This window comes from Nicotiana attenuata, chromosome 7 (genome assembly GCF_001879085.1).
Source record: "Nicotiana attenuata strain UT chromosome 7, NIATTr2, whole genome shotgun sequence".
Classification (NCBI taxonomy): Eukaryota; Viridiplantae; Streptophyta; class Magnoliopsida; order Solanales; family Solanaceae; genus Nicotiana; species Nicotiana attenuata.
In genome coordinates this window covers 114245406-114270593 of record NC_031995.1, presented here as the reverse complement: position 1 = coordinate 114270593, position 25188 = coordinate 114245406, and the positions used below count along the sequence as shown (strand labels likewise).

Here is a 25188-nt window from a genome sequence, read left to right as displayed (position 1 = left end):
TAAGGACTATGAAACTTTATTTTCACCAAGTGTTTGATAAGATGCTTAAGTGACCAAAATATGAGAACTGCTAATATGGAATCCCTTTGACTTGTATTGATTTAGATTAAAGTTGAAAGGATTGACAAATGTTGTATTATGCTCAAGAGCAGGAAGTTAAGGTATGTGAGGCTAACTCTCTATGTTTGGAAATTTTAATGATTCTCCCTACACTACGTTTCTTCTACGACGTTAACAATTGCTTCAGAAATATAGTTAAGCCTAGTTCCTTGAATAGTTGCAGAACTTCTATTCTCTAGCTTCGTAAATCGTTCATGACTTTCATTCTGAACGTTGTGAAATCAGTGCGTAATCAATATAGACTTGGGTTTGATGCCCATGAGTCTCAGTCTAGATTACTCAGCATGTCATAAATAGTTGAAGTTTCAATTTTCATAATCAGTTCATGAGTACATGTCTCAGTCTAAGCATTCAAGTATCATGTAACTCAGTATGGTTCAGTATTTCAGCATCATGTATTTTAGTATGATTCTCAGTTCCTGAATGTTGAACACCTGTATTTGGGCCTGAGGCCGTAGTTTATGCTTTATGTATTTTTGGGCCTGAAGCCGTAGTTATGTATACGTATACTTGGGCCTGAGGCCGTAGCTTGTGCACATATATATATTGGGCCAGAGGCCGTAGCTTGTTCAGATAAATAGGTTGTTCATCATTCAGAAGAGGGAGTATTCAAATCCTTAGTTCCTTTGTTCAGTTCAATTATTAGTTATCATTTCAGTTATCAATTATCAGTTATCATTTCAGTTTCAGTTTCAATAGTTATCATTTCAGTTATCAATTATCAGCTTAGTTTCAGTTTCAGCATTTGCAAATACTTTCTTTCAGTGGCTTTACATACTAGTGCAATTCAAATGTACTGACATCCCTTTTTCCCGGGGCCTGCATCTCACGATGCAGCAGGTTGATGATTCAGAGCGCTAGGATTCTCGTACCAGCTTTTTGGTGATCCTCAGTTCTTTCGGGGCATTATCATTACTATAGTCATCAGTATTTTCAGACAGTCACTGTTTTCAGTACTTCATTAGAGGCTTCATAGACTAGAGTAACCGTTAGACAGAGTCGCTGGCTTTTCATATTAAGTTAGGTTGGCTACAAATATGTTTCAGAATTGTATTAGTATTTTCGCACTTTAATTTATATCATCTAGACTTTCAGTAGATCAGTATGTGTTAGTTTATCTTCCGCATTCAGTATGTTATGATACCACATGTTGATTTAGCCAGCTAGTTGGTTCGCTCGGTCACATGTAGTCAGGCACCGAGTGCCGTGTTACGTCCAGGCCCAGGTTCGGGACGTGACAAAAGGCCAGCTCCACCAGGCGTTATGCCTAGCGACGCCAGGCCTGGGGTGAGATATATTCCGAGTTTTGAAGATTTATTTCGTCTCCTGGTTTGACTAGGACTTGACCTACACGTTTAGGTTTTTCCTACACATATAAATAGACCTAAAAAATGCCACTTTGAGAGGAGACTTTAGACCTAGGGAGAGCACAGAGCCGCCGTGAAGACCGGGGATTCGACCTAAGGAGGCAAGAACATACTAAGAGCAAGACGGAGAATTCTTCTACGAGTTTTTCACTTCCTTCTTCCTATTTCCATTATTAGTTATGAATATTAGTATTGTAATTATGCATACTATTATGAGTAGCTAATTTGTTATCTAGGGTTTTGATAGAACCTATTCGAGGATGATTTTCCTGTTACGTTAATATAGTTTTGCCGTAGTATGTTCTCTATTTGTTTAACTACGTTATTATTGTGGTTGGTTGAAGAGCTTTCAATCGACCGTGCCTATTTAGTGTGTATTACTCGAGAGAGAGCGCATATTTAGGTATTTGTTGAACAACGTCACACCTAACGTATACGAAGGATCAATACGGAGGGTTTAAATGTGGGATTAAGGATAATGAAACCTTAGTGCGATCCGAGTGAGCCGTACTTAATGCCAGCTAGCGTAATTCGGGAGAATATGTCTAATAAATTGTGGTAGTTACTCGGGAGAGAATTACAACACTCAGAGCGCTCATGATCGGTAGAGAAGACTTAGACAAATTTATAGATAACGTAGCAGAAAGGATTCCGACAATAGGGGTAATCATAACTCTAGACCTCCGTAATCTTGTCTCCAATCCTTATCCTTGTTAATTGATAGTGTTATTGCTTTCTAGTATTTGTTACTAGTTAATTAGATAAAAAATAAATGTTATAATCTTTATAATTAGGAAATTGTTTGGACTTGTGTTTCTTAGCGATATTGAACAACTGTAGCTAAACCTTAGTTCTCTGTAAGATTCGACTCCGGACTTGTAAACCGTATTATATTTGCAACGACTGCTTAGTCCTTTTTATAAGGCATAGTTGGGCGTGATCAACTATATGTCACACGAATACAATTTTACCATTGCTTTAAATCCGGTACCGTATCGGGCCCTACTAAATTTGGGTTAGCTCCGGAAAGTCCCACATTGGGGGTAAAACGCTCCCTATCAAAGACGGCTCCATACCCCTAGCTCGAACACGAAACCTCTGATTAAGTATGAAAGAGTATTTAAAGCTCCACCACAACTCTAAAAAAAACAAAGATTACTAGTAATTGCTAGCAAGATGATCAAGCTACTATAAATTGCATAAAACCGATCAATCACCCTTTTGTCCAAGTAATGACCAGTCACCTCTTACCTCTCTACAAAAATACCATATTCTTGTCACGTTTCCATAACAAAGCCACCATTATCACCAAATCCGCAAGCTTCACTACTACTATTACTACTACTACCCCATGGAATACACAGTTGAGAGATCTCTCAAAACATGGTCAATACTACAATGCACTTATTCTTTACCGTCAAATGCTCCAATTTGGAGCTACCCCAAATGCCTTCACTTTCCCTTTTATTCTCAAATCTTCAGCTTCTCTTTCCCTTCCCGCCACTGGAAAACAACTCCATTGCCATGTTATTAAGCTCGGGTGCAAATCTGAGCCTTTTGTTTTAACTGCTTTGATGTCTATGTACTGTAAATGTAAGTTAACTGTACATGCACAGAAGGTGTTTGATGAAGTTCCTCAAAGAAATCTTACTGTTTGTTACAATTCTTTGATTTCTGGGTACGTTCAGAATGATAAGTTCTTAAATGGGTTTTATTTGTTTAGTGAAATGAGGCTGAGAGGAGTGGAATTCAATGCGGTTACGATTTTAGGATTGGTTCCGGGTTGTACTGTTCCGGGGCATCTGTGGTTGGGAATGTGCTTGCATTGTTTGAACGTTAAGTGTGGATTGGAGAATGATTTAGCTATTGCAAACTGCTTGATTACAATGTATGTGCGTTGTGGTTCCATGGAGTTAGCGAGGAGGTTGTTTGATCACATACCAGAAAAGGGGTTGATCACTTGGAATGCAATGATATCTGGTTATGCGCAGAATGGGTTGGCTGCTGAAGTTTTGGAGCTTTATCGTGAGATGGAATTGTTGCAAGTGGATCCTGATGCGGTTACACTTGTTGGGGTTCTCTCAGCTTGTGCTAATCTTGGTGCTCAAAAGATTGGTTATGAGGTGGAACAAAATATTAGGTCCAGTGGTATGAGGTTTAATGTATTCTTGAGGAATGCTCTAATAAATATGTATGCTAGATGTGGTAATTTGGAGAAAGCTCGGATTATATTTGACGAGATGCCAGAGAAAACCTTGGTGTCCTGGACAGCAATAATAGGCGGGTATGGAATGCATGGTCTTGGAAACTCTGCTGTTGAGCTTTTTGATAAGCTGATCAAGACTGGCATTCAACCTGATGGAACATTGTTCGTTAGTGTTCTGTCTGCATGTAGTCATGCAGGGTTGACTAAAAAGGGCTTATATTATTTAGATATAATGAAGAGGGAGTATGGGTTGAAGCCAGGTTCAGAGCACTACTCTTGTGTTGTGGATCTATTAGGTCGTGCTGGTCGACTTGAGGAAGCTCGGAAACTTATTGAATCGATGGAAGTTGAACCTGATGGTGCTGTATGGGGTGCCCTTTTGGGTGCTTGTAAGATCCACAAAAATGTTGAACTTGCAGAAATAGCTTTTAACAAGGTTGTTGAGCTTGAGCCCACAAACATCGGCTATTACGTGCTACTTTCCAATATCTATACAGAGTCAAATAATTCAGAAGGTATATTAAGAGTCAGATTGATGATGAGAGAACGGAAGCTTAAAAAGGATCCAGGTTATAGCTATTTTGAGTATAGAGGGAAAACCCACCTCTTCGTGGCTGGCGATATAGGTCATCCTCAAACAGAGGAGATATACAAAATGTTAAATAGATTGGAGGATACCGTAAGTGAGCTTGGAGGAGCAAACAAAAATGGTCAAGAGGTAATAAATCAAGAACCTCCTAATATTATGGGTGTGCATAGTGAACGTTTGGCAATTGCATTTGCTCTCTTAAACACTGAAATAGGGACTGACATTCTTGTTATAAAGAACTTGAGAATATGCGGTGACTGCCACTCGTTTGTGAAGCGGGTTAGCAAAATTGTGGATCGTTTATTTGTGGTCAGAGATGCCACTCGTTTCCACCATTTTAGAAATGGTACATGTTCTTGTAATGATTACTGGTGACCTGTGAGACTGGAGAAACGCTAACAAGGACTTAGCAGTGAAGCTCATTACAGAGACGGAATACAATGAAGTATGCTCTCTAAACCTTGAAGCCACTGATTACTGGTGACCTGTGAGACTGGAGAAACGCTAACAAGGACTTAGCAGTGAAGCTCATTACAGAGACGGAATACAATGAAGTATGCTCTCTAAACCTTGAAGCCAGTGGCAGTATGCTGCAACTTTGCGTTCATCAAGAATCCAACTTACAAGCTCCATGCAAGGGATCATAATAATTGTCAAAGGTTTAACCTCTTCCGAGTTGACCTATGTTGCCCATATATAAGAAAGTGCATGCGTTCATCAAAAGTTGAAAAGTTGAACAGTTGAGTGATCATAAGATATGAATTGTCATTACAGATGAAAGTGGAAATAGGTTGGTTCTTTGCTGCTGGCCCTTAGCAGGAAAGTGAGCTACTGTCATCATTAATACAAGCCTCGTAGTTGATTGACTCTATCCTGTTTCAAAAGTTCACATCACAAGAAAATAAGGGCAAACAAGGGACCAGCTTTTGAGAAGAAATGCTTTTGGACGTTAGGCATTTCTAGCTTCCTTGAGCACAAGTTTGACATCAGCGGCAAGCATATTGACTTTTACAAGTTTGGAGCTTAATCAGTAAAGATTACATCCATTAAGATTGCACATGTTCACATTCCTTTACCTGAATATTTACTTGGACAGATACGGCTGAGAATAGATACTGTTGGAAAACTGAAAGGATAATATAAAATGCTTGATCACATTCAAGATCTCTCCTCCTTAGTCTCTATTTCACCTCCTATTGAAAAGCAGTGTTTCGGATAGCCATTGATAAAAGAACTGTATTAGTTACATCATTCTACAAAATGTTCATTGATCATGAAATTCATGTGTTTTACTGGAAAGCGAAGTCTAAGGGAGACTGACCGATCGTGATCAAAGTGAGCAGTGCACAATTCAAGTCGACCTTGAGAAATGGAACAGGATTTGCAAGTTGCAAGTGGTGCCATATGTATCATGAGTTTGAAGAGTCTTCTAATCTCTCTGTAATGTAATATGATTAGAGAATCTTTGATATATGTTCGTGTTCTGTTCTCTTTTTTGCAATGCTAGTGCCTTACTTTCAGTTATACCCTTATAAATGTGTACAAGACTCTTGAATGCTGCTGCATAGCATTCCTGCTACTGAATGACTCTCCAGAAAGCCAGGAGAGAGAGAGATATTTCCTCCAGTTAAATGGTTTTTGATTCACTTTCGTCTCAAGAAAAAAATATGTAGCAGAACAAAGTAACAACGCGTAAAATCAATAACAAACTGAAAGTATAGTAGTGCAACTCCCAGCATACGATATTACAGAAGACTGCTAGCCACAAAAGAAAACTGAACCAGTGGCGAAGCCAAAAATTTCCCTAAGGGTGTTCCGACTTGAAAGAAGTAAAAAAATTTCCAACAAAGGGTGTTCAATATATGTTATATACATCTAAAATTTAATATTTTATTTATATACACGGTGTAATTTTTTTTATAATTTTTCGACGAAAGGGTGGTCAATTGAACACCTTTAGCAAAAGGTGGCTTCGCCCCTGAACTGAACTGGCCATTTCACAAACAAGAATGGTGAATAATGAGAATTCTTGCACTTTTACAATCTGTTTCTCCAGCATAAATTTTTGGATCCAGTAAACTTACCCAGTCCAACACATGTTTTTCTGCTAAAATAGCCAATGCCAGCCAGAAACTATGCTAGTAGAAATGTACTATGTTAACAGCTTTGTTACAGGTTTGGATTGTAAGAAGACCTCTCTTCATAAAAGTTGCCAAATTACCCTTTTCAAAGAAAGACCTGCTGAACTGCTACTCTGAAGCATGAACTCCACTCTAATGATTCTAATGTTACATTCTCAGAGTCAACACCATGACCATTGTAACAGTCATTATCTCAAGCCGCAAATTGTAAGCACTGCCTCTGTTCCAGAAACAAATCTGTCTTCAACAAATGGAATTGTCTTCCAAACTGTCAACTTCATAGGATTATCCCAATCACCTGTAGTAATCAAAACATGGTTAGAACTCTTCTTTGCCGACATTCTCAATTCATGGAGAAAGAGAATTTTCCTAACCTTTCATTTTGATATCCTTTTCTGTGCAAATGGCAGCATAATGAGAACCAGCCAACTCCAGAAGCATAAACTGCCAGTTACTGATAAGGTCCTTCGCATTGTCAAGAGAATCCACTACTATTTCACATGCCTGAAAGAAAAGTATGCATATAAACAAAAGCTTCCAATGTACCTTGAGATAAAAGTATGCTATCTTCTACGAGTATAAGTTAGCTAGTACTTGCTCCAGCAGAGAAGGGGGAGCAGACACTTGTTTAAGAAGTTAAAAGGGTTTAAAGGGCAGCCCGGTGCACTAAGCTCCTGCTATGCGCGGGGTCCGGAAAAGGGCCAAACCACAAGGGTCTATTGTATGCAGCCTTACCCAGCATTTCTGCAAGAAGTTGTTTCCACGTGACCTCCTAGTCACGTGGCAGCAACTTTACCTGTTACGCCAAGGCTCCCCTTCGAGAAGTTGAAAGGGGTTGAAACGGAGTGATACTCAGGAAAAAAGAAGCAGTTAGAGGAAATTGCTCTGTCTGGACAACGCTAAAGAGTGCATCTTGGATGTTTCTAGAGAATAAATATTTGCTGATTTCACACATTTAATTCTCTCAAACGGTCCAGCTCGACCACTTTTTCCGAAAATCATGGCTAAACCCATAGAAAGAACTCTATCACGCTGATTGAACCCATTACAATTTGACATAGCATGACGTTTATCATCAATATTGCACCAACACAACATAAGCCCCTCTGAATTAGTGGTCAAAGTTGAATAAAAGTATCTGTGGTGGCATACCTCAGCACTTGAATTCTGAGACTGATGAAAGGATTCTCGAATAACACTCCCAAGACGAATGGTAAACGTCTTGAATGGTGCACCGGAGAAACCCTTCCCAAGTGCTTTGACATATGCCTCCTGCAAGCAATATATTTCCTCAGAGAACTCAACACAATAAATAACTACGAGGAAATATTGATCCCTTGCTTCACATTTACCTAGCATACAAGAATCTGAAACCACTTTGTTCTTGGTTGATAAAGCAGTGAAGACAACATGTTCAAGAATATGGATCAGTTATGAGGCATAAAAGCCCAAGAATGGATCAGTACAAGTTCTACAGTAAGCTTGCTTATTTTCAATGCCTTCCCTCGCAATTAACACTTACTTAAGTAGAGCTTATACTTCCATCTTAAGAAAGTCTGTTCCTTTAGGAACTCCTTCAGATCTTCTTATAGCCTAAGGTCCTCAACCTTCTTTCGTTATAAAATAGTAGAATACTACCAAAGATTATTCTGAGTCATTCAAATTATCTGTTTTTAGTGTATGTCAGAGAAGTGCTCTCGAGCACCCCATCGAAAGACATTTGGGCGAGCAGTTTCTCATATCCTGTCTCACCTTGGAAAGGATTACAATGGAAGTTTTGAAAAATAACTTGCCTCATTTTGAGAACTCCCGTCTTTAAACATGTCGATATCATCACAAATTTGAAAATAATATCAAGACCTCAAAGTAGACTTACCTTTAACGTCCATAACTTTATAAACTCCTGGTGCTGGATATAGGGATCTCTAATAGCGGTCAACACTTTAAGCTCATGTTCGGAGAAGTATCTTCTAGCTAAAGTCAAAATATTATGCTTTGTAGTTCTTTGCTTTTCCTCCACATCTACACCAATCTATAGATAAAATAAGTGATTTACCACTTAACTGAATTTACACACAAACTGGCTTGAGAGCAAGAATGTTTACAGGAGAATTTATTGTCACGCCACAGGCTATCAGAGATGAAGTATGTGAGATGTTGAAACGCAAAGGAGGGGGCTCCCAATTGTAACTGCGCGGCCAATCTACCTATTGATATATCCATATAAAGTTAATTATACACAACTGTGAACACACCAGAAGGAAAACGTGAGCAAACCGATAGAAAGACAAACCTCTGGTTTCCCATGAACATTATTCTTAAACTTGACGGATTTGGGTGTCACTGAAGAATTTATCTGATCTAGCAAAAACCAATGCCTTCAGCCATACGATCGAGCAAATTATTATAGAGAATTAAGCCGAGTTTTGATATTGCAATGAAATGGAAAACAACAACAACAACAACAACAAAAAAAAAAACCCAGTATAATCCCCTTGGCTCACGAAAAGACAAGTAGTAACACCAAGCAGTAACAACAACAAGATAGTAAGAAACTGAAGCGAAAGGAATATCAACTAATACTAAATCTAACAACGATGGAATCCAAGTGCAATGAAATGGAAAGACATTACAATTTCTTTGAATTCTAGATTAGCAGCTAACAAACACATTTACATTTACACTTCAAAATTAATCACAAAGAAACAGATAGCAGCCATAAGAACAACTGAATAACTACATTTGTGGAAGGCCGGCTGAATCTCTATCCCAACCAAATTATACATCCTTTAACCAGATATGTATAAATTGCAACAACATGAACTAAAATGCGAAACAATGTTCACTCTCCCATCATCTATAGTTTGATCCGGTTACACTAAACGACCACATTATTTGCGTGCACTGCGAATAAAAAGAACATAACTAAAACAACTGCAGATTGAAAGTATGGAGAAAATAGGTGTGATGCACACAACATTCTAACAATTCATACTATCAATTAACTTCTTGCAAGTACTTAGGGGCAGGTGTAGAGTTTGAACCCCGTCATTAAAATGATAGGTCAAAACCCATAACTTTAAAAATACAATGGGTTTAATACTAAAACCAGAACCCCATAGAATCTAAATCCTGGATCGGTTCAATTCTTGTTAAGCAACTGAACATGAACGGGCAAATTCAATTCAACACAAAAAACTCAACATAACATCTTACATCTGGCAATGGTGGTTCTGACAAGCGCACGAGCAAGCAAAGCACTTTTCCTCAGGTCATCTCTTTGAAAGCTCAAAACTTTTTCAATCTCACATGGGGATAGAATTTCCATATACTTGTTCATAAGGGATTCATCCTTAACCTCATTGGGTATCACATACCATAAATGTATCTCCCTAAGAATCAAGACATTAAGCAAAAGAATTTAAAAAAAAAAAACAAAAAATTCATTCTTACTTTGTATAAAAATTAAACAACGACTTTAAGTTCTGTATACTTACATGTCACTTAAAAGATAATCATAGGTAACTCTATTTAATAGCAGTAATTGGTAACATAAAATAAATGACGAGCAACATGTTATTACACGTTAAATTCATTACACTGACGATGTATATAATATAGAGAAAATTAAAGAATCGAACCTTACTTTGCAGAGGGGAGTGTAATAGGAGTTAAAGGGGGTAAAGAACAGAAATTTTTCCCATGAATACAACATTGAATCCTCATTTTCTGCAAATAAAAAAGTGCAAAAATGAGTCTTTTAAATGAACATATATAGATATACATATACTGATGTAGATGTAGCAATTTCAACGAGCTAAAAATGAAATCCCATATACATACCAATTCAATGAATCAAAAAGTTTTTGAAAGGTTTAGAAGAAAATTCGGCTTTTCTTCAAGAAGGCGAACCGGATAAATATTATTTTTTTCAAATGTTGTATTTCAGCCCCTAAAGTTTGTAAGGTGTGATACCTTACTCCCATGAAGAATTGTTTTTGGCGTTTTGGTTGGAAAGTTGGTTGAATTTTCTTTTTCTTTCAAATTTTCTCAAAAGTTTTTAAAACATTTTTTCATTAATCGTTTACAAATTTATTGGTAAAGTTAATTTTTTTTAAAAATGCAAAAAATGCAAAAAAAAAAAAAAACTTCACCACTTAAGCTACCAATCTTGGCATCATTTTATACTTTATAATTAAACTCAACTCTGTTGCAAAATCAAACTTGAAATTTTCTATTATGCAACTACTAGGTGTATCGTGTATGTAGAAATTATTAGTGCATAATGAAGTATATCAGGAGTTCGGACCATCCACATCCACTAAGCAAGGTTGGATACAGAGTCAGTAGGTATGTGTGGTATGAATTCATATGAATCTAGTAATTCGGACCATCCACATCCACTAAGCAAGGTTGGATACAGAGTCAGTAGATATGTGTGGTATGAATTCATATGAATCTAGTAATTTTGGCACGGTATGTGTTAAGAAAATTTAATAACGAAATACAAATAATTGACTTCGAACTCAGTAAGTCAAATGAATGCCATAAAGTTCAAATCGTAGATACGCCTCTACCAGTAGCAACCGGAAACTACTATTGCAATCACATAAGTAAGTTTCCACTATAGAGTGGTCATTTCTTTATGTCAAAAGGAAGATCATATTGAAAAATAAAACCACAGCAGTATTCAACTTAGAAGTAAACACATAAATTACATTCATCCTGCTAGGTTCCCCAGCCAAACATGCCCATAGGGAAAGGTGACAGAATTCCTGTTTGAACTACTAAGTAACCAATATGCAAGCACAGACAGAAAATGACTCCATTACAACAGAATTGGATTATACACTGTTTTACTTCAAATATAAATCACAACCATTTGACTTCTTGATGAGCAAGCAATGCCCGTTGTGGCGAGCCATTCATCGCCAGGCTTCCACCCTTTCTGTCGTTGAATTCAACCTATCGATGATTCTGACCCCCTTCCCTTTCTCTACATTCCCAGCTACATGAACTATTGGCCATTCATTACCTTTCTTCGATCCTCTCAGGCTAGAACTACTTGAACGAACACTTTTAGTCCTCCGGATTTTTGGTTGAATTCTACCACTTGCTAAATTGACATTTCCAACTCCAACCTCATCCTTTGTGCTGTTAGGCAGGTTTGAGATTTCACTGAGACAATCACCGAGCGCATGGGATTCATTCTCAACTTTAATCTCTCCCAAGGTAGAGTTAGCAGTGCCAGTTGAGGGTCGTCCTTTGGATAAAACGATATCTTCCTCCTCCTCAACTTCATTAGACTTCTGACCGATTGGTTGGAAAGAACTATGATGTCCATTTTCGTCGAATGGTTCCAATTCTGGTGCAGGACCAGTTTCCATAACAGATTCTTCTCGGTCTTTTAAGGTCCGAAGTATTAGAGTCTTGAGAAAGTTCATAACTTGTACCGCATACATTAAAGCAGTCAAGGGATCCGCCATCTGCAGGCAGAAAGGATTAATCTAAGAGACGAAATAGGAGCAACGATATGATTTTGATCGTGTTTCTTTTGAACTGGATGAAAGTTTTGAACTACCTGTGTCATATTTGGAGCGAACACCATAGCTATATTACGTGCGTTCATTTTGTTAAAACTTTCCAGTTGAGCAACATCAGCCATCAAGTTAATAGCCCAATCTAATAGAGCAGCTTCAGTTGGTGGAAGAAGTCTCACAAGCCGAACACACTCATCTTCTGATTGTGCGCGCATAATCTCCTCTGGCGAGAGAGAGTCCAAAACTCCCCTTGGCAACTCTCTGAACCAAGCCTATACAAGTATCATCACTTTATGTCAATTACCACAGAACACATTAATAATTTCCTCTCTCAAGAATTGCCAGACAACGTCGACGAAATATATTCTCAGAGCAAGATGCAGAATATTACCTTAATAAGACCTGCTAAGCAATGGACATCAATGTTATCTGGAATTATACCCCTATTTAGTTGCTCCCTGACAAATTCTTCTTGGCCATTTTCAGCATTGATCCTGAATATCCCTTCAGCCTGCAAGTTGACAACCAAATTTAATCATTGAGAAGTTATACTCCATCCGTCCCAATTTATAAATGACACCTTTATATATTCAGTAACAATTCAACTTCACATTTGCCGTTTTACCCTTAATGAGATGATTTATAGCCACACAAATATCTATGGCTCATTTTAGACCACAAGTATAAAGTTTTCCTTTATTACTTAAACTCCTTGCCTAGTCGAACACTGTGATATAAATTGGGACTAAAGGAGTATAACTTATGAAGCCTTTAGGATAACGCACATAAGGGATTGATGCCTAGTCGAATATTTAATTGATCAACATGACGGAGATTAAGGAGTTGGTTTTCCACACCTGCAAGCCACCTTGAGCATACAATCTCCCTTGCATCATCAGAAGGATTGTGGGGACGCTATTTCCTCGGGAGTCAAATGAAAGCTGCATACAGTCTGTTGAAACACCAAAGACTCTTGTACTGCAGAAAACAACACCAACATCAATTAGAAGAGGTCGGCACTTCTTGACTAAGACAACAATATGAACATCTTGTTCTTTACCGTATAAAAGCTCAAAACAAGGATATGATAACGTTCTGGAATTCAAAAGAAGTAACGTACAAGTAGTGTACCAACACAAAACATGCACTATATTTGAAATGGCTTTTCAGTACTAGGTGAGTACTAACTTAAAAGCTGTGAAAAAAAGTATTGGAATATAACAGGTGCACATGAAGTCGAATAGATATAGAGGATTCATAATGCGGACCTCAACTAGTTTGGGACTAAAACATAGTAGTTATTTTTGTATGAATAATGAAACAATAGCTTGTTAGGCGAAAAAGGAGAAATCTAAGAGCTAATTCTATCTCCAAACGGAATTGGCTCGTGAGAAGCACCTACACCTATTAGATTGAAGAAACCATCGAACGGACTTCTCCTAATTCATTTCCCCAATTTGTACCTTAAAAAAAACTAATCAAGCGAATTGAATGCACCATCTGCCTCCTTCTACCCTCCACTATATGAACACAACGAATGAATCAATGGTTATGTCTCCTTCGACCTCTCAATAACACCATTGGCAATTGAAACCCTTACCATCATGGGAAATAAAATCGTGAAAAGTCTATCCCAATGGTTCCGTCGTTTTAAATGGCTCACATGCTTCTCACGAACCAATTCCGTCAAAGATAACTACCTCCATGTGGTTTAAATATAACAGAGACTAAAAGTGCTCACTTTTAATAAACATAAAGAGCTAAACTTGTTCAATATTTAACGGACAAATTTTGTCATTTCACTATTAAGCTTCCACTGTGTTTTTTCCATATCTTTTTCTGAACCATTTTCACATAACAAAAACTGTCTTGCCAATATCTCCATTTACATAATGAAAATTATGCTTAAAGATGGCCAGTATGCCAACCTAATATGTGTTGATTACATTCTAACATATAGTGATATAGTCAATTTTCAGCTAAGTGTAGTCATCTTGAAGAAAGGAAATTATAAGTTAAAGCAAAAGAACATGTTGCTTGCTTCAAATCTAACTATAGACTGCTAAAGAAGACAAGGATGCACCAATCATCAATTCATGAAACATGATTAATCAAATACTTGTGAATTCTACAACATAAATTATTAGCTTTCCCATAATAATTTAAGCCACAAATACTTTTCCTTGTAACAAGAGCATGTGCTGGACAAGGCTGTCAACATCTTAAACAACTACGTAATTGTTTTTCTTTTCTAATGGAACCTACACAAGTAATAATATATCTAAAAAGCCAAAAAACCCTCTCAAAATCCCATTTTACTATTTGAAAAATGAATGAGACATATAAAAACTATAATATTAAATGCCATTAGAAAACAAAAAATTTAAAACAGATACAAGGGAAAACCACAATAGTAATAATAATAATAATAAAAAAGTAACACAAAAGACATCTTAGGCAAGGAATGATTTTTAGAACAAAACCCCACTATAAACAAAATAAGGAAACAATTAATTTTTTAAAAAAAGAACATATTAATCTGCAGGTTAAGAACCAACAAGGATTGTGGTGGAGTGGTAAGTACTTTCATCTTTAACGAGAGGTCTCTGGTTCGAGTCCTAGGTATAAAATTGCCTTTGTTAGGGAGCGCTTTACCCCCAACTTGAGACTTCCTGGCATGAAGTTGGATTTAGTGGGGCTCCAGTATAGGTATCGCACACAGGCGATTTGCACAAATAGAATCATTTAGTGCCACTGTTCAAATTTTAATCCCGTTAAGAAAATTTTTGGGAAAAAAAGAGCATTCCGGTACACTAAGCTCCCACTATGCACGGGTCCGTAGTAGGGCGGGACCACAAGGATCTATTATATGCAGGTAAGCGTTACCCTGCATCTCTGCCAGAGGTTGTTTCCGCGGCTTAAACCCGTGACTTGCTGGTCGCGTGGCAACAACTTTACCAGTTACGTCAAGGCTTCCTCCCGAACGGGAAACCAATAAATAAATAATAATCTGCAGTTTTAAGAGAAAAAATTCTCTTTTTTGAGGGGAAAAAATTAAAAAACAAACCTGGCACTAGGAGGTCTTCTGGGAACATCAGGTTCAAACTCAACAGGAAGTCCAAGAAAGCCATTAAAACGATCAAAAGTAACATGAGCTACATGTCTAACATTACTAGGCCAACTAATCTCCATTGAAGAAGAAAAAGAAGAAGAAAGCTGTTGCTCTTCAACACTAAGAATATCAAAATTGCTACTACAAGCAACCAAAGATTTCCTAAAACCAGTAACCAATAATGTTAAAAGAGACAGCTGATCTCCCTCTTCTCTTTCTCTTCTCTTTCTCTCTCTAATTTTTCTACCAAAAATACCTCCTTCTTGTACCTCTGTATTGTATACATCTACATTGGGTCCACTAATTACACTCTCTTGGTAAGACCCATCATTATCTAAACATGGTATACTAGTAATGGAGCTTGAACATGAAGGAAACTGAGATGGGGTTTGTATAATTTCAGTCATTTTCAAGAAACCAATGGATTTTTTTGGTGGGATTTTAATGAGAGAAAAAAAAAAAGCAAGAAAAGTTTGGTGTGTAAAATTCTTTATAATGGGGTTTGGTAGATTAGTAGATTAGAGAGGAAGAGACCAAAGAAGAAGAGTTGGATTGAAGTAAAGGTATGGTTTTGGGAAGGTGAGATATTAATATCAAATCATCACTTTCAATACATTCTCTCATTTGATACACTTTTTTCTTTACCTATTTCTATGGAGTATTTATGTTTCTATGTAGGGAGAATTTAGTGCAGTTTGAGAAAAATAATAAGAGAAGAGAGGCTAACTTTAGGAAGAAGAGAAATGAGTTCATAGAGCAAAAAGGGACTAAGAAGGCTAGCTTTAGCTGGAATTGGCTCCTCTACCATGGCACTTTCTATGTATTTTCTCTTTATAAATTTCTATTTTAAGTAATGGCGGAGCCAAGATTTTAGCATTATGGGTTTTAAATTTCAAAACGACGACTTCAAGTGATAATTCTAGATTCAATATTTGTTCTTATTTAATACAAATAAATTGTTTGAGCAGAAGCTAGTAGGTTTGCCGAACTCGTATTCGAGCTTCTAGCTTTAATCCTGACTAATAGTAGAATATATTTTTCCTTTCTTAATGAGCTTACGCGACATGAATTCAGATTTGTCGAGGCTCGATAAAAAGAAGATATATCTTTCATAGATACCCGGGGCGGATGCAATACATTGACAATGCTATTATTTTCACATATAACATAAATTTATATGTAAAAAATTATTAATATTTTAAGAAATATTAATATATTTATCCTGTAATTTTAAGAGTACATTAGTTCAATACTAAAAATCTTATCAGTTAGAACTTATGAAATTTAAATCATAATTTTGCCTCTACTGATATTTGATACACACAGTTAGAACTTTGTTGGTCATTTGATTGGAGGGAATGAAAAAAAGATCTCATTGTAAAATAATACTATGTTTAAAGGATTAGAAAAGATTTCTGCATAATTTATAAATTAAGTTTGTAAAAAAATGTTTAATCTTTCTTATTTATTTTTGGTTTCAATTATCTGTTGAGAAGATTTTTTTAAATATATTGAAAAAAATATGATTTTTTCCCCATATTTCTATCTATAATTAATAAAATGGCCTAAAATAGTTGAAGGTCACCTTTGCAGATTTATTATATTACCAAATTTTGCAGAAGAAAAAAGAAAGAAAGGTCAATCTAAATTCTTTATCACATGTCTCGCTATGTTTAATTAATTAAAGGGACCCAAAGTATAATCATGAAGAATTAATATGGCTAATCTAATATTACATGACCTAATCACGAATAGATCTTATCTACTCTTTAAACTTATTTATTGCTTTAGCAGGTCATTTGATATGAGCAGTTGAATTATTAATGGGTGCTTTAGTATTTTGGAATAAATAAAGGCTTTATTTTAATACTAGTAGCATAATGACAACTTGTATTGTGTAGGAAGCTACCTGGTTCTGTTAAGTTAGTTGCAGATCCAAGGAAGGAAAAGAATAGATATTTATACTCCCTCCATCTTAAATTATCTGTCGTGCTTTCTAAAAATAATTGTCTCAAATTATTTGTCATTTAAGAAATTTAAGACAAAATAAATTATATTTTTCCATTTTACCCTTAAGAATAATTATTCTTGAAGATGGAGATAGTGTTTTGCTCAAAAGATACTAATTACTTTGTAAGCGAAAACAATCAAAATAAATCAAAGGTAAATCGTAATCGAATATAATTAGACCTAGAAATATGTATTATGCTTGTGATTTTATATGGCCCGCTCCAATTGGTGCCCAGTTTCCCTTCGCTTGGGTCTTTTGACGCCAAAGTTTTGGCTTTGAGGACGTAGTTGCCTACTTTGAGCGGTCGTATTTTAGCTTTTCTGTTGTAATACCTTTCGACCTGTTGCTTTTGTGTCGTCATTCTTATGTGGGCCATATCCCTTCGTTCTTCTGCCTCGTCGAGGTCTTGAAGCCTACCCATGTCGTTGTCTGCTCCGCTGGTATGTGAATATCTCAGGCTTGGTTCTCCGATTTCGACTGGTATAACCGCGTCGGTTCCGTAGACCAGTGAGTACGGTGTTTCTCCTGTGCTGGATTTGGGCGTTGTCTGGTATGCCCACAGTACCTCTGGTAGTAATTCGGGCCAGAGCCCTTTGGCTTCTTCGAGTTTCTTCTTCAGTATGTTCAATATTGTTTTGTTGGAGGATTCTGCTTAGCCGTTGGCGGCGGGGTGATATGGCGTGGAGAGTATCCGTTTGATGTGCCATTTGTCAAAGAACTCCGTTATCTTTTTGCCGATGAATTGGGGGCCGTTATCGCAGCTGATTTCTTTGGGGATGCCGAAGCGGCATATGATGTTTTTCCATATGAAGGCGATGACTTCTTGTTCGCGTATTTGGGCGTACGCACCTGCTTCTACCCACTTGGAGAAATAGTCAGTCAAAACTAACAGAAATCGTACCTTTCCTCATCCTGCTGGCAGGGGACCGATTATGTCCATCCCCCATTTGATGAAGGGTCAAGGTGATGTTACTGAGTGTAGGGGCTCTCCCGGTTGATGTATCATGGGGGCGTACTTTTGGCACTGCTCGCACCTACGAACATACTCCGCTGCCTCCTTTTTCATTGTGGGCCAGTAGTACCCGGCTCGGATGATGCAACGGACGAGAGCGCGATTGCCGGTATGTGCGCCACAGTGGCCCTCGTGTACCTCTTCGAGTACTTACCTTGTTTGGTGTGGCCCCAAGCACTTAGCGAGGGGTCCGCCAAACGTTCTTTTGTACAGATCGTGACTTATTAGGCAGTATCGGGCGGCTTGTACGCGGAGCTTTTTGGATGCTTTCTTGTCGAGCGGGAGTGTCCCGTCCTGCAGATAGGAGATAAACTGGTTGTGCCAGTCCCAAGTTAGAATTAAAGAGAGTACCTCAGTGTGATCTATGGCTGAATGGAGGAGGGTGACTATATTTCCCTTGTTGATGTTTTTGGTGGCTGCAGCCAATTTGGCTAGGCCGTCTGCTTCGACGTTCTGCACCCTCGGGATTTGTTCCAGGCGGCATTCGTCGAACTCGGGCATCAACTTGTGAATTTCTGATTGATATTTCTGCAGTCTTTGTTCCTTGATCTGGTAAGTCCCGGCGACCTGGTGTACCATGAGTTGAGAATCACAACGGAGGATGAGTCGTCGAGCTCCGTACTTGATGGCCAACTTCATACCTGCAATCACAGCCTCGTACTCGGCCTCGTTGTAAGTCATCTCGGGGCATCGTATGGACTGACGAATTATTTCGCCCGTGGGGACCTCGAGTACGAGTCCCAGTCCCGATCCCGAGGCGTTGGAAGCGCCGTCAGTGTAGAGGGTCCAGAGGTCGGTACTAGGAGTGGCACGAATGGCCTCTAGTTCTGCTTCCGGCAGAATCTCTGTACTGAAATCGGCGACAAAATCTGCAAGTACCTGCGACTTGATGGCATTTCTCGGGTGATAGGATATGTCATGCTCGCTGAGCTCTATGGCCCATCTGGCGAGCCTGCCCGATAACTCGGGCTTGTGTAGGATGCTTCTCAGGGGGAAGGTCGTTATATCTTTTATAGGATGACACTGAAAGTAGGGTCTAAGCTTTCGTGAAGCTACGACCAGTGCCAGAGCCAACTTCTCAAGGTGTGGATAACGTATTTCGGCGTCCACTAGGGTTTTGCTGATATAGTAAATAGGAGACTGCGTACCTTTGTTTTCACGGGCCAGGACTGCGCTGACGGCGACTTCGGACACTGCCAGGTATACTAGCAAGGGTTCGCTAGGGTTTGCTTTAACTAGCAATGGTGGCGAAGACAGGTATTCTTTCAATTTTTTTAAAGCCTCGGCGCATTCCTCGTTCCATTGCAGTCCGTGATCTTTTCTCAATACGTTAAAAAATTTATGGCACCTGTCGGAGGATCGCGAGATAAACCTGGATAGGGCGGCTATTCGTCTTGTCAGCTTTTGTACCTGTTTTTTACTGTGCAAGGTCTCGGGTATTGCGTCTATCGCCTTGATCTGGTCAGGATTGACTTTGATACCTCGTTGTGATACGAGGAAACCCAAGAACTTTCCTGATGCTACGCCGAAGGCGCATTTTTCTGGGTTTAATTTCATCCCGTACTGTCGTAGTATCTCAAAGGCTTCTTTCAGAAGGTCGAGGTGGTCTTCTTTGTTTGCCAACTTTACCAGCATATCGTCGATATAGACCTCCATGGTCTTGCCAAGCTATTCCTTGAACATTCTGGTAACTAGCCTCTGATACGTCGCCCCTGCGTTTTTGAGTCCGAAGGGCATCACCTTGTAGCAATACGTTCCTTGGTGGGTGATGAAAGTTGTCTTTTCTTGGTCCTCCTCGGCCATCATAATCTGGTTGTAGCCGGAGTAGGCATCTAGGAAGCTTAGCAGCTCATGTCCTGCTGTGGCGTCGATCAACTGGTCGATGTGAGGTAACGGGAACGAGTCCTTCGGGCATGCCTTGTTAAGGTCTATGAAATCTACGCACATCCTCCACTTCCCGTTTTTCTTTTTGACCATGACTACATTGGCGACCCATTGGGGATATTTTGATTCACTTATGGACCCGTTGGCCAGTAGCTTATCTACCTCTTCGCTGACAGCCTCGTTGATTGCGGCATTGAACTTTCTACTAACTTGCCGCACGGGTGGATATAGTGGGTCGACGTTCAGTTTGTGGGTGGCAATGTCTCTTGGTATCCCCGGCATATCTGAATGAGAAAAAGCAAATAGATCGGCGTGGTTAGTTAAAAATTCATGGTACTTACTTGGGTCGCAGAGGCTGTGTCCGATGTAGGCTTTTTTTGAGTGGTCGGTGCTGTCCAGTTGTACTGGGTTGAGATCCTCGACCGTTGCTTTGCAGGCTTCTACGATGTCCGGATCTTTGATGGCTTCCATTGTCGGGTCGACCTTTGTCCCCGACACGGCTGATTGCTATGCTTCCACACTTGCTCCTTTCAACTGCTTGGTGTGTAAGTAGTCTTAAGCGATTCGGTAGCACTCATGCGCGTTGCGCGGCTCGCCCCGAATGCTAAATATTCCCCAAGGGGTGGGGAACTTGATCACTTGGTAGAAGCTTGAGGGGACTGCTCGCATGGCGTGTATCCACGGGCGTCCTATGATGGCGTTGTAGGCTGTTTCTTGGTTCATGACATGGAAAGTGGTTTCCAGCGTAACTCCTCCTGCTAAAATCGGCAATAATACCTCCCCAGAGGTTCGTTCCATTGCATTGTTAAAACCTGTCAGTGTTATGCAACGCGGTATTATCCTATCTTCGAGCCTCATTTGCGCGAGGACTCTTGTATGGATAATACAGGCGCCGCTTCCGTCATCAACCATGATTCTCTTAATATCAGTGTCAGCAATACGTAAAGTTATGACCAAAGCATCATAATGAGGAAAAGATAAACCGTCGGCATCTGACTTATCGAAGGCGATACTCTCTTCGAAGTCATCATACCGTTCGTGGGCGATTGTTCGCTTTAATTTGTGCGAAATGGTGAACTTTACATGGTTGATTGCTGAATCGTCGCCTCCTCCGACGATCATGTTGATGGTGCGTGCTGGCGAAGGCGGCTTTGGCGGCCCTTGAGGTTGATCCCGCCCTCGTGCGAAGTTGATCTTTCCCTTATCGCTGAGCAGCTCCCTTAAGTATCCTTGGTTCAGCATTCTGACCACCTCCTGCCGTAGCCCTATGCAATCTTCGGTTTTGTGCCCTCGTTCTTGGTGGAACTCGCACAGGACATTTGACTTCCTCATAGCGGGGTCTGATTTCATCTTCTGCGGCCATTGTACCTTGGTGCCCAGCTTCTCCAGTGCGTACACTATTTCTGAGGGAGACACGCAAAAGTTATGGGCGGATAATAAAGGGGGCATACTTCTTTCATTACGGAGTGGGGCGACATGTCGCTGCAGTGCTTCTGTGTGTAAGGTTGTTGACTTTCTTTGTTGAAGCGCGAGGATTGTTCCCGCCGGCCCTCGCTGCATCGATCCCTCCTTGCTTCTGACTGTATTGTCATGAGCCGCTGGGTTGGTCCGTTGAGGTCATCCTCGTCTGCTCGTACCTTGGCATAGTAGGCGTTGTGGATCTCCTCCCATGTGGTGGGAGGATACTTCATGAGTCGGCTTAGTAGCTTTTTGGTTGCTCTCGAACCATCTCTGCTCAGCCCGTTTTGGAAAGCTGCGACCGCCATGCCATCCGATACGTTTGGAAGGCTCATCCTCACTCTGTTGAATCTGGCCAGGAAGTCCCTGAGTCCCTTACCTGCGGTTTTTCGGACGGCGAAGATGTCGTTGACCCCGGCCTCTGCTTTCTTAGCTCCTACATGGGCGGTGGCGAACTTATCCGCCATTTCTTCGAATGTTGATATCGTTCTGGCTGGCAGCTGTGAGTACCATGTTAGCGCCCCCACCCTCCCCGTCAACGTTTCTCCGAACTTTTTCAGCAGTACGGATGGTACTTGTTCCTTTGACAGATCGTTACCCTTCACAGCGGTCACATAGTGGATCAGGTGGTCTTCGGGGTCCGTCGTCCCGTCATATATCCTTAAGTAGGGTGGCATCTTGAAGGTTTTTGGGATCGGGTGAGGTGCAGCTTCTTCGCTGTATGGCTGTTCGACGAATCTTCCCACGTCGCGCTTTGGTAGTAACTTAGGAGCGCTGGGAATTTTGTCTACTCTTTCCTGATGCTCTTTCATCTAATCCCGAAGTGCCTTGTTTTCATTCTTCATTTCCTCCATTTTTTTAAGGATGGCTGCAAGTGTGCCATCGCTGGTCTGGTCATTGGTGTGGTTGTTGTTTATACGTACAGTATCGTGTTCACTGGTGGTAGCGATGTCTGTCGTCAACGGGTTCTTAATGTTGCTTTGGGGCGATTTTTCGAGCAAGCTGCCTAGGGTGTTCGTCAGCCATTCTTCCAGTAGCTTCTTGACCACCGGGGGTGGTGTTTCTATGACTACAGACGTGGAAGCTCCCTTTTCTTGCATGATCGTCAGATCTTCAGATGGGGAGGGTGAGATTTCTCCCTCTTGAGTGCTACCAGGTGTTGTGCTCAAGATGTTTTCTCTGCCGGCCTCGTTGAGGGGGCCTATGAGGTTGGTTGTGACGCCTGCTATTGCTTTCAATCTTGCGTCATTTTCTGCCATTTTTCGATTTCAGTAGGGTGTGAAGGAAGGTGGTTTATTTTTGATGTTCTAGATGCAAACTATGATTTCGATTGCCGAAATCCCCACAGACGGCGCCAAATTATTTTGCTTAAAAGATACTAATTACTTTATAAGCGAAAAACAATCAAAATAATTCACAGGTAAATCGTGATCGAATATAATGAGACCTAGAAGTTTGTATTATTCTTGTAATTGCTTCAACAACTTGGATATTCGAGAGAGTAAGAGAAAGCTTATTTAGAGAGAGAGAGAGAAATAGAAAGAAAGATAGCTTCTTATTGAAAGATCTCCTGCCCCTTACAACATTGGGATTCTCCTTTATATAACAAGAGAACCCCCTCAAAAATAATAAAATAATACGGGGATAGGTCACGTGCTTTCGAGGAGACGACTAGACCTAAGGGCACGCTTTCGCTCTGACATTCTTAGGTCGTCCCCTCTACTTCGGCTATTATTTAGTCGTGGGTCGTTGCTACCGTAGTGGGCAGAATTTGACCCCATACAGGGCCCTCTTGGTCAAAACCCGAGGCTCGGACCAAAATCCGATCACCCATTCACCCCCGAGCCCGGTTATGCAATTCAATTCGAAATCCAACCTCAATTTGAGGTCTAAATCCCAATTTTACAAAATTCCTAATTCTACCAAATCCCTAATTTCTACCATGCAAATCCTAGATTTGATGTTGAAATCATAGGAAATGTAATGGGTAATTGAAAGAAAGTAGATTAGAGTCTCTTACCAATGAATATAGGAAGGAAAGCTCTTGGGAAAATTGCTTCTAAGGTGTTTAGCATTGAGAATTTTGAAATAAAAGAGCTAATTCTCGTTTTTACCTTCTTTTTTCCAGGCGCAAATATCGCACTTGTGACCTGGGGTTCGCAATTGCGAACCTCGCAAATTCGAGAAAGCCTTGGCAAATGCGAAGATCTCCCATCTCTACTGCCATCGTAAATGCGATGGTTTTTTCCGCAAATGTAAACTTGGACTTCCACAATTGCGACCATTGGATCACAATTGCAAACCACTCTCCCCCAATACCACTTCACATATGCGAACTACTTGTTCACAAATGTGAACCTAACAGAAGACATGGACATTTGCAAATGCGACACTAACCTCGCAATTGCGAGGTCAGAGACCTGCACTAGTATCGGCAATTTCCTTAAGTCCAAAATCAATCCGAAGCCTATTCGAAACTCACCCAAGCCCACAGGACTCCAAACCGAACTGCACACAAGTCTAAAAATATCATACGAACTTGCTCGCTCGATCAAAACACCAAAATAACACCTAGAGCTACGAATCAGATACCAAAACGAATGAAATTTTCATTGAAACTTAAGAACGTGCAACTTTTCAATCGGACGTCCGAATCACGTCAAATCAACTCCGTTTGCACCAAATTTTGAAGACAAGTCATAATACTATAATGAACTTATACCAAGTTCCCGAAGCAATTCCGGACCCGGTAGCAACAAAGTCCAACTACGATCAAACTTGGAATTTCTTTAAACTTTTAAGCTTCTAGTTTTCAACAAATGGCGATAATCCAAGCTAGGTGTCACAACCCTTTTCTACCCCACAAAAGATATGTGTATGTTATGTTATGGGTTTGTGGGTTAAAGAGTTTTTCCAATTAAAGTGACAAATTTGAGTAGGGATTATTTTATTTATAGAGTCGCCACTTGGAATTGATTTTTTCGGTGTTCCAAGTCATCTTTTATCTGAATCACTAGTCAAAGGAAGATTTGACTCTTTTATTATTGGTCTGCGAAAACAAAGTCCGGGTAAGGAATTCTGTTGATCGGGGAGAAGGTGTAAGGCATTCCCCGAGTCCCATGGTTCTAGCACGATCGCTTTATTGACTTAAAATTTTGCTTAAATTAATTTTGGACAAACTGTGATTTACAAGATTTTCATGTTTTACCTATCCGCTTTTATTTCTTAATTATTAGAAAAATTAAGGAAAATTTTGAATAATAAGATGTCATAACCACACTAGGCAAGCGAATGCGTGATCGAGACGAAATTTATCGATTTAGTCATAACAGCGCTACGCAAGCGAATCCGCAGTCATGACAAAGAATTATTAACACGTTATTACTTTTAGATAATTTACTACATTTGAGAAAGAAGAAAGAAAAATTAATGTTTGGAGTTTATTCAATGTCAACTACCGCGCGACGCAAGTGAATCCTCGGTTATAAGCAAGGGATTAATTAAATTAGAAATTAATTAAAGTTCGGGTAAGGTATAAGATTACTGAATTAATTTAAATGGATTTTCAAATAAAAATCTATAACTTTCTTTTAAAGAGTTAGGCTCCCACATTAAATATTGACTTAAGGACATATATGCTTGAGTTGCCCCTGATGTTAACTTTTGAATTAATTAAAGCTAATAACGATCAACTCTTTCAAAGAGCACATGTAGCATAGAGAGATGATGAACTGCAAAAATTAAATCA

At 39.5% G+C, this 25188-nt stretch overlaps 3 protein-coding genes across 5 annotated transcripts; 1 reads left to right on the top strand and 2 right to left on the bottom strand.

The window, feature by feature from the left end:
- LOC109229753 (putative pentatricopeptide repeat-containing protein At3g11460) lies at positions 2668-5867 on the top strand. The gene has a single exon (XM_019395308.1). The coding sequence runs from the start codon at positions 2720-2722 to the stop codon at positions 4655-4657; it is 1938 nt and encodes a 645-aa protein (XP_019250853.1). The 5' UTR covers positions 2668-2719; the 3' UTR covers positions 4658-5867.
- Positions 6062-10315, bottom strand: LOC109229752 (4'-phosphopantetheinyl transferase HetI-like). Of its 3 annotated transcripts, none has more exons than XM_019395306.1 (9): positions 10267-10315; positions 10065-10152; positions 9640-9815; positions 8717-8784; positions 8529-8630; positions 8300-8455; positions 7576-7695; positions 6798-6927; positions 6062-6721 (listed from the first exon to the last, which is right to left on the bottom strand). In XM_019395306.1, exons 2-9 carry the CDS (start codon positions 10136-10138, stop codon positions 6612-6614), a joined length of 936 nt encoding a protein of 311 aa, XP_019250851.1. In that variant the 5' UTR covers positions 10139-10152; positions 10267-10315; the 3' UTR covers positions 6062-6611. The 3 variants fall into 3 exon arrangements, with proteins under 3 accessions (XP_019250851.1, XP_019250850.1, XP_019250852.1); XM_019395305.1 differs by having other exon boundaries at positions 6063-6721; positions 10070-10152; XM_019395307.1 differs by lacking the exons at positions 10065-10152; positions 10267-10315 and having other exon boundaries at positions 6164-6721; positions 8717-8801; positions 9640-9723.
- LOC109229751 (rho GTPase-activating protein 5-like) lies at positions 11089-15875 on the bottom strand. The gene is made up of 5 exons (XM_019395304.1): positions 15031-15875; positions 12821-12941; positions 12355-12474; positions 12005-12235; positions 11089-11909 (listed from the first exon to the last, which is right to left on the bottom strand). The coding sequence occupies exons 1-5, from the start codon at positions 15480-15482 to the stop codon at positions 11349-11351; spliced, it is 1485 nt and encodes a 494-aa protein (XP_019250849.1). The 5' UTR covers positions 15483-15875; the 3' UTR covers positions 11089-11348.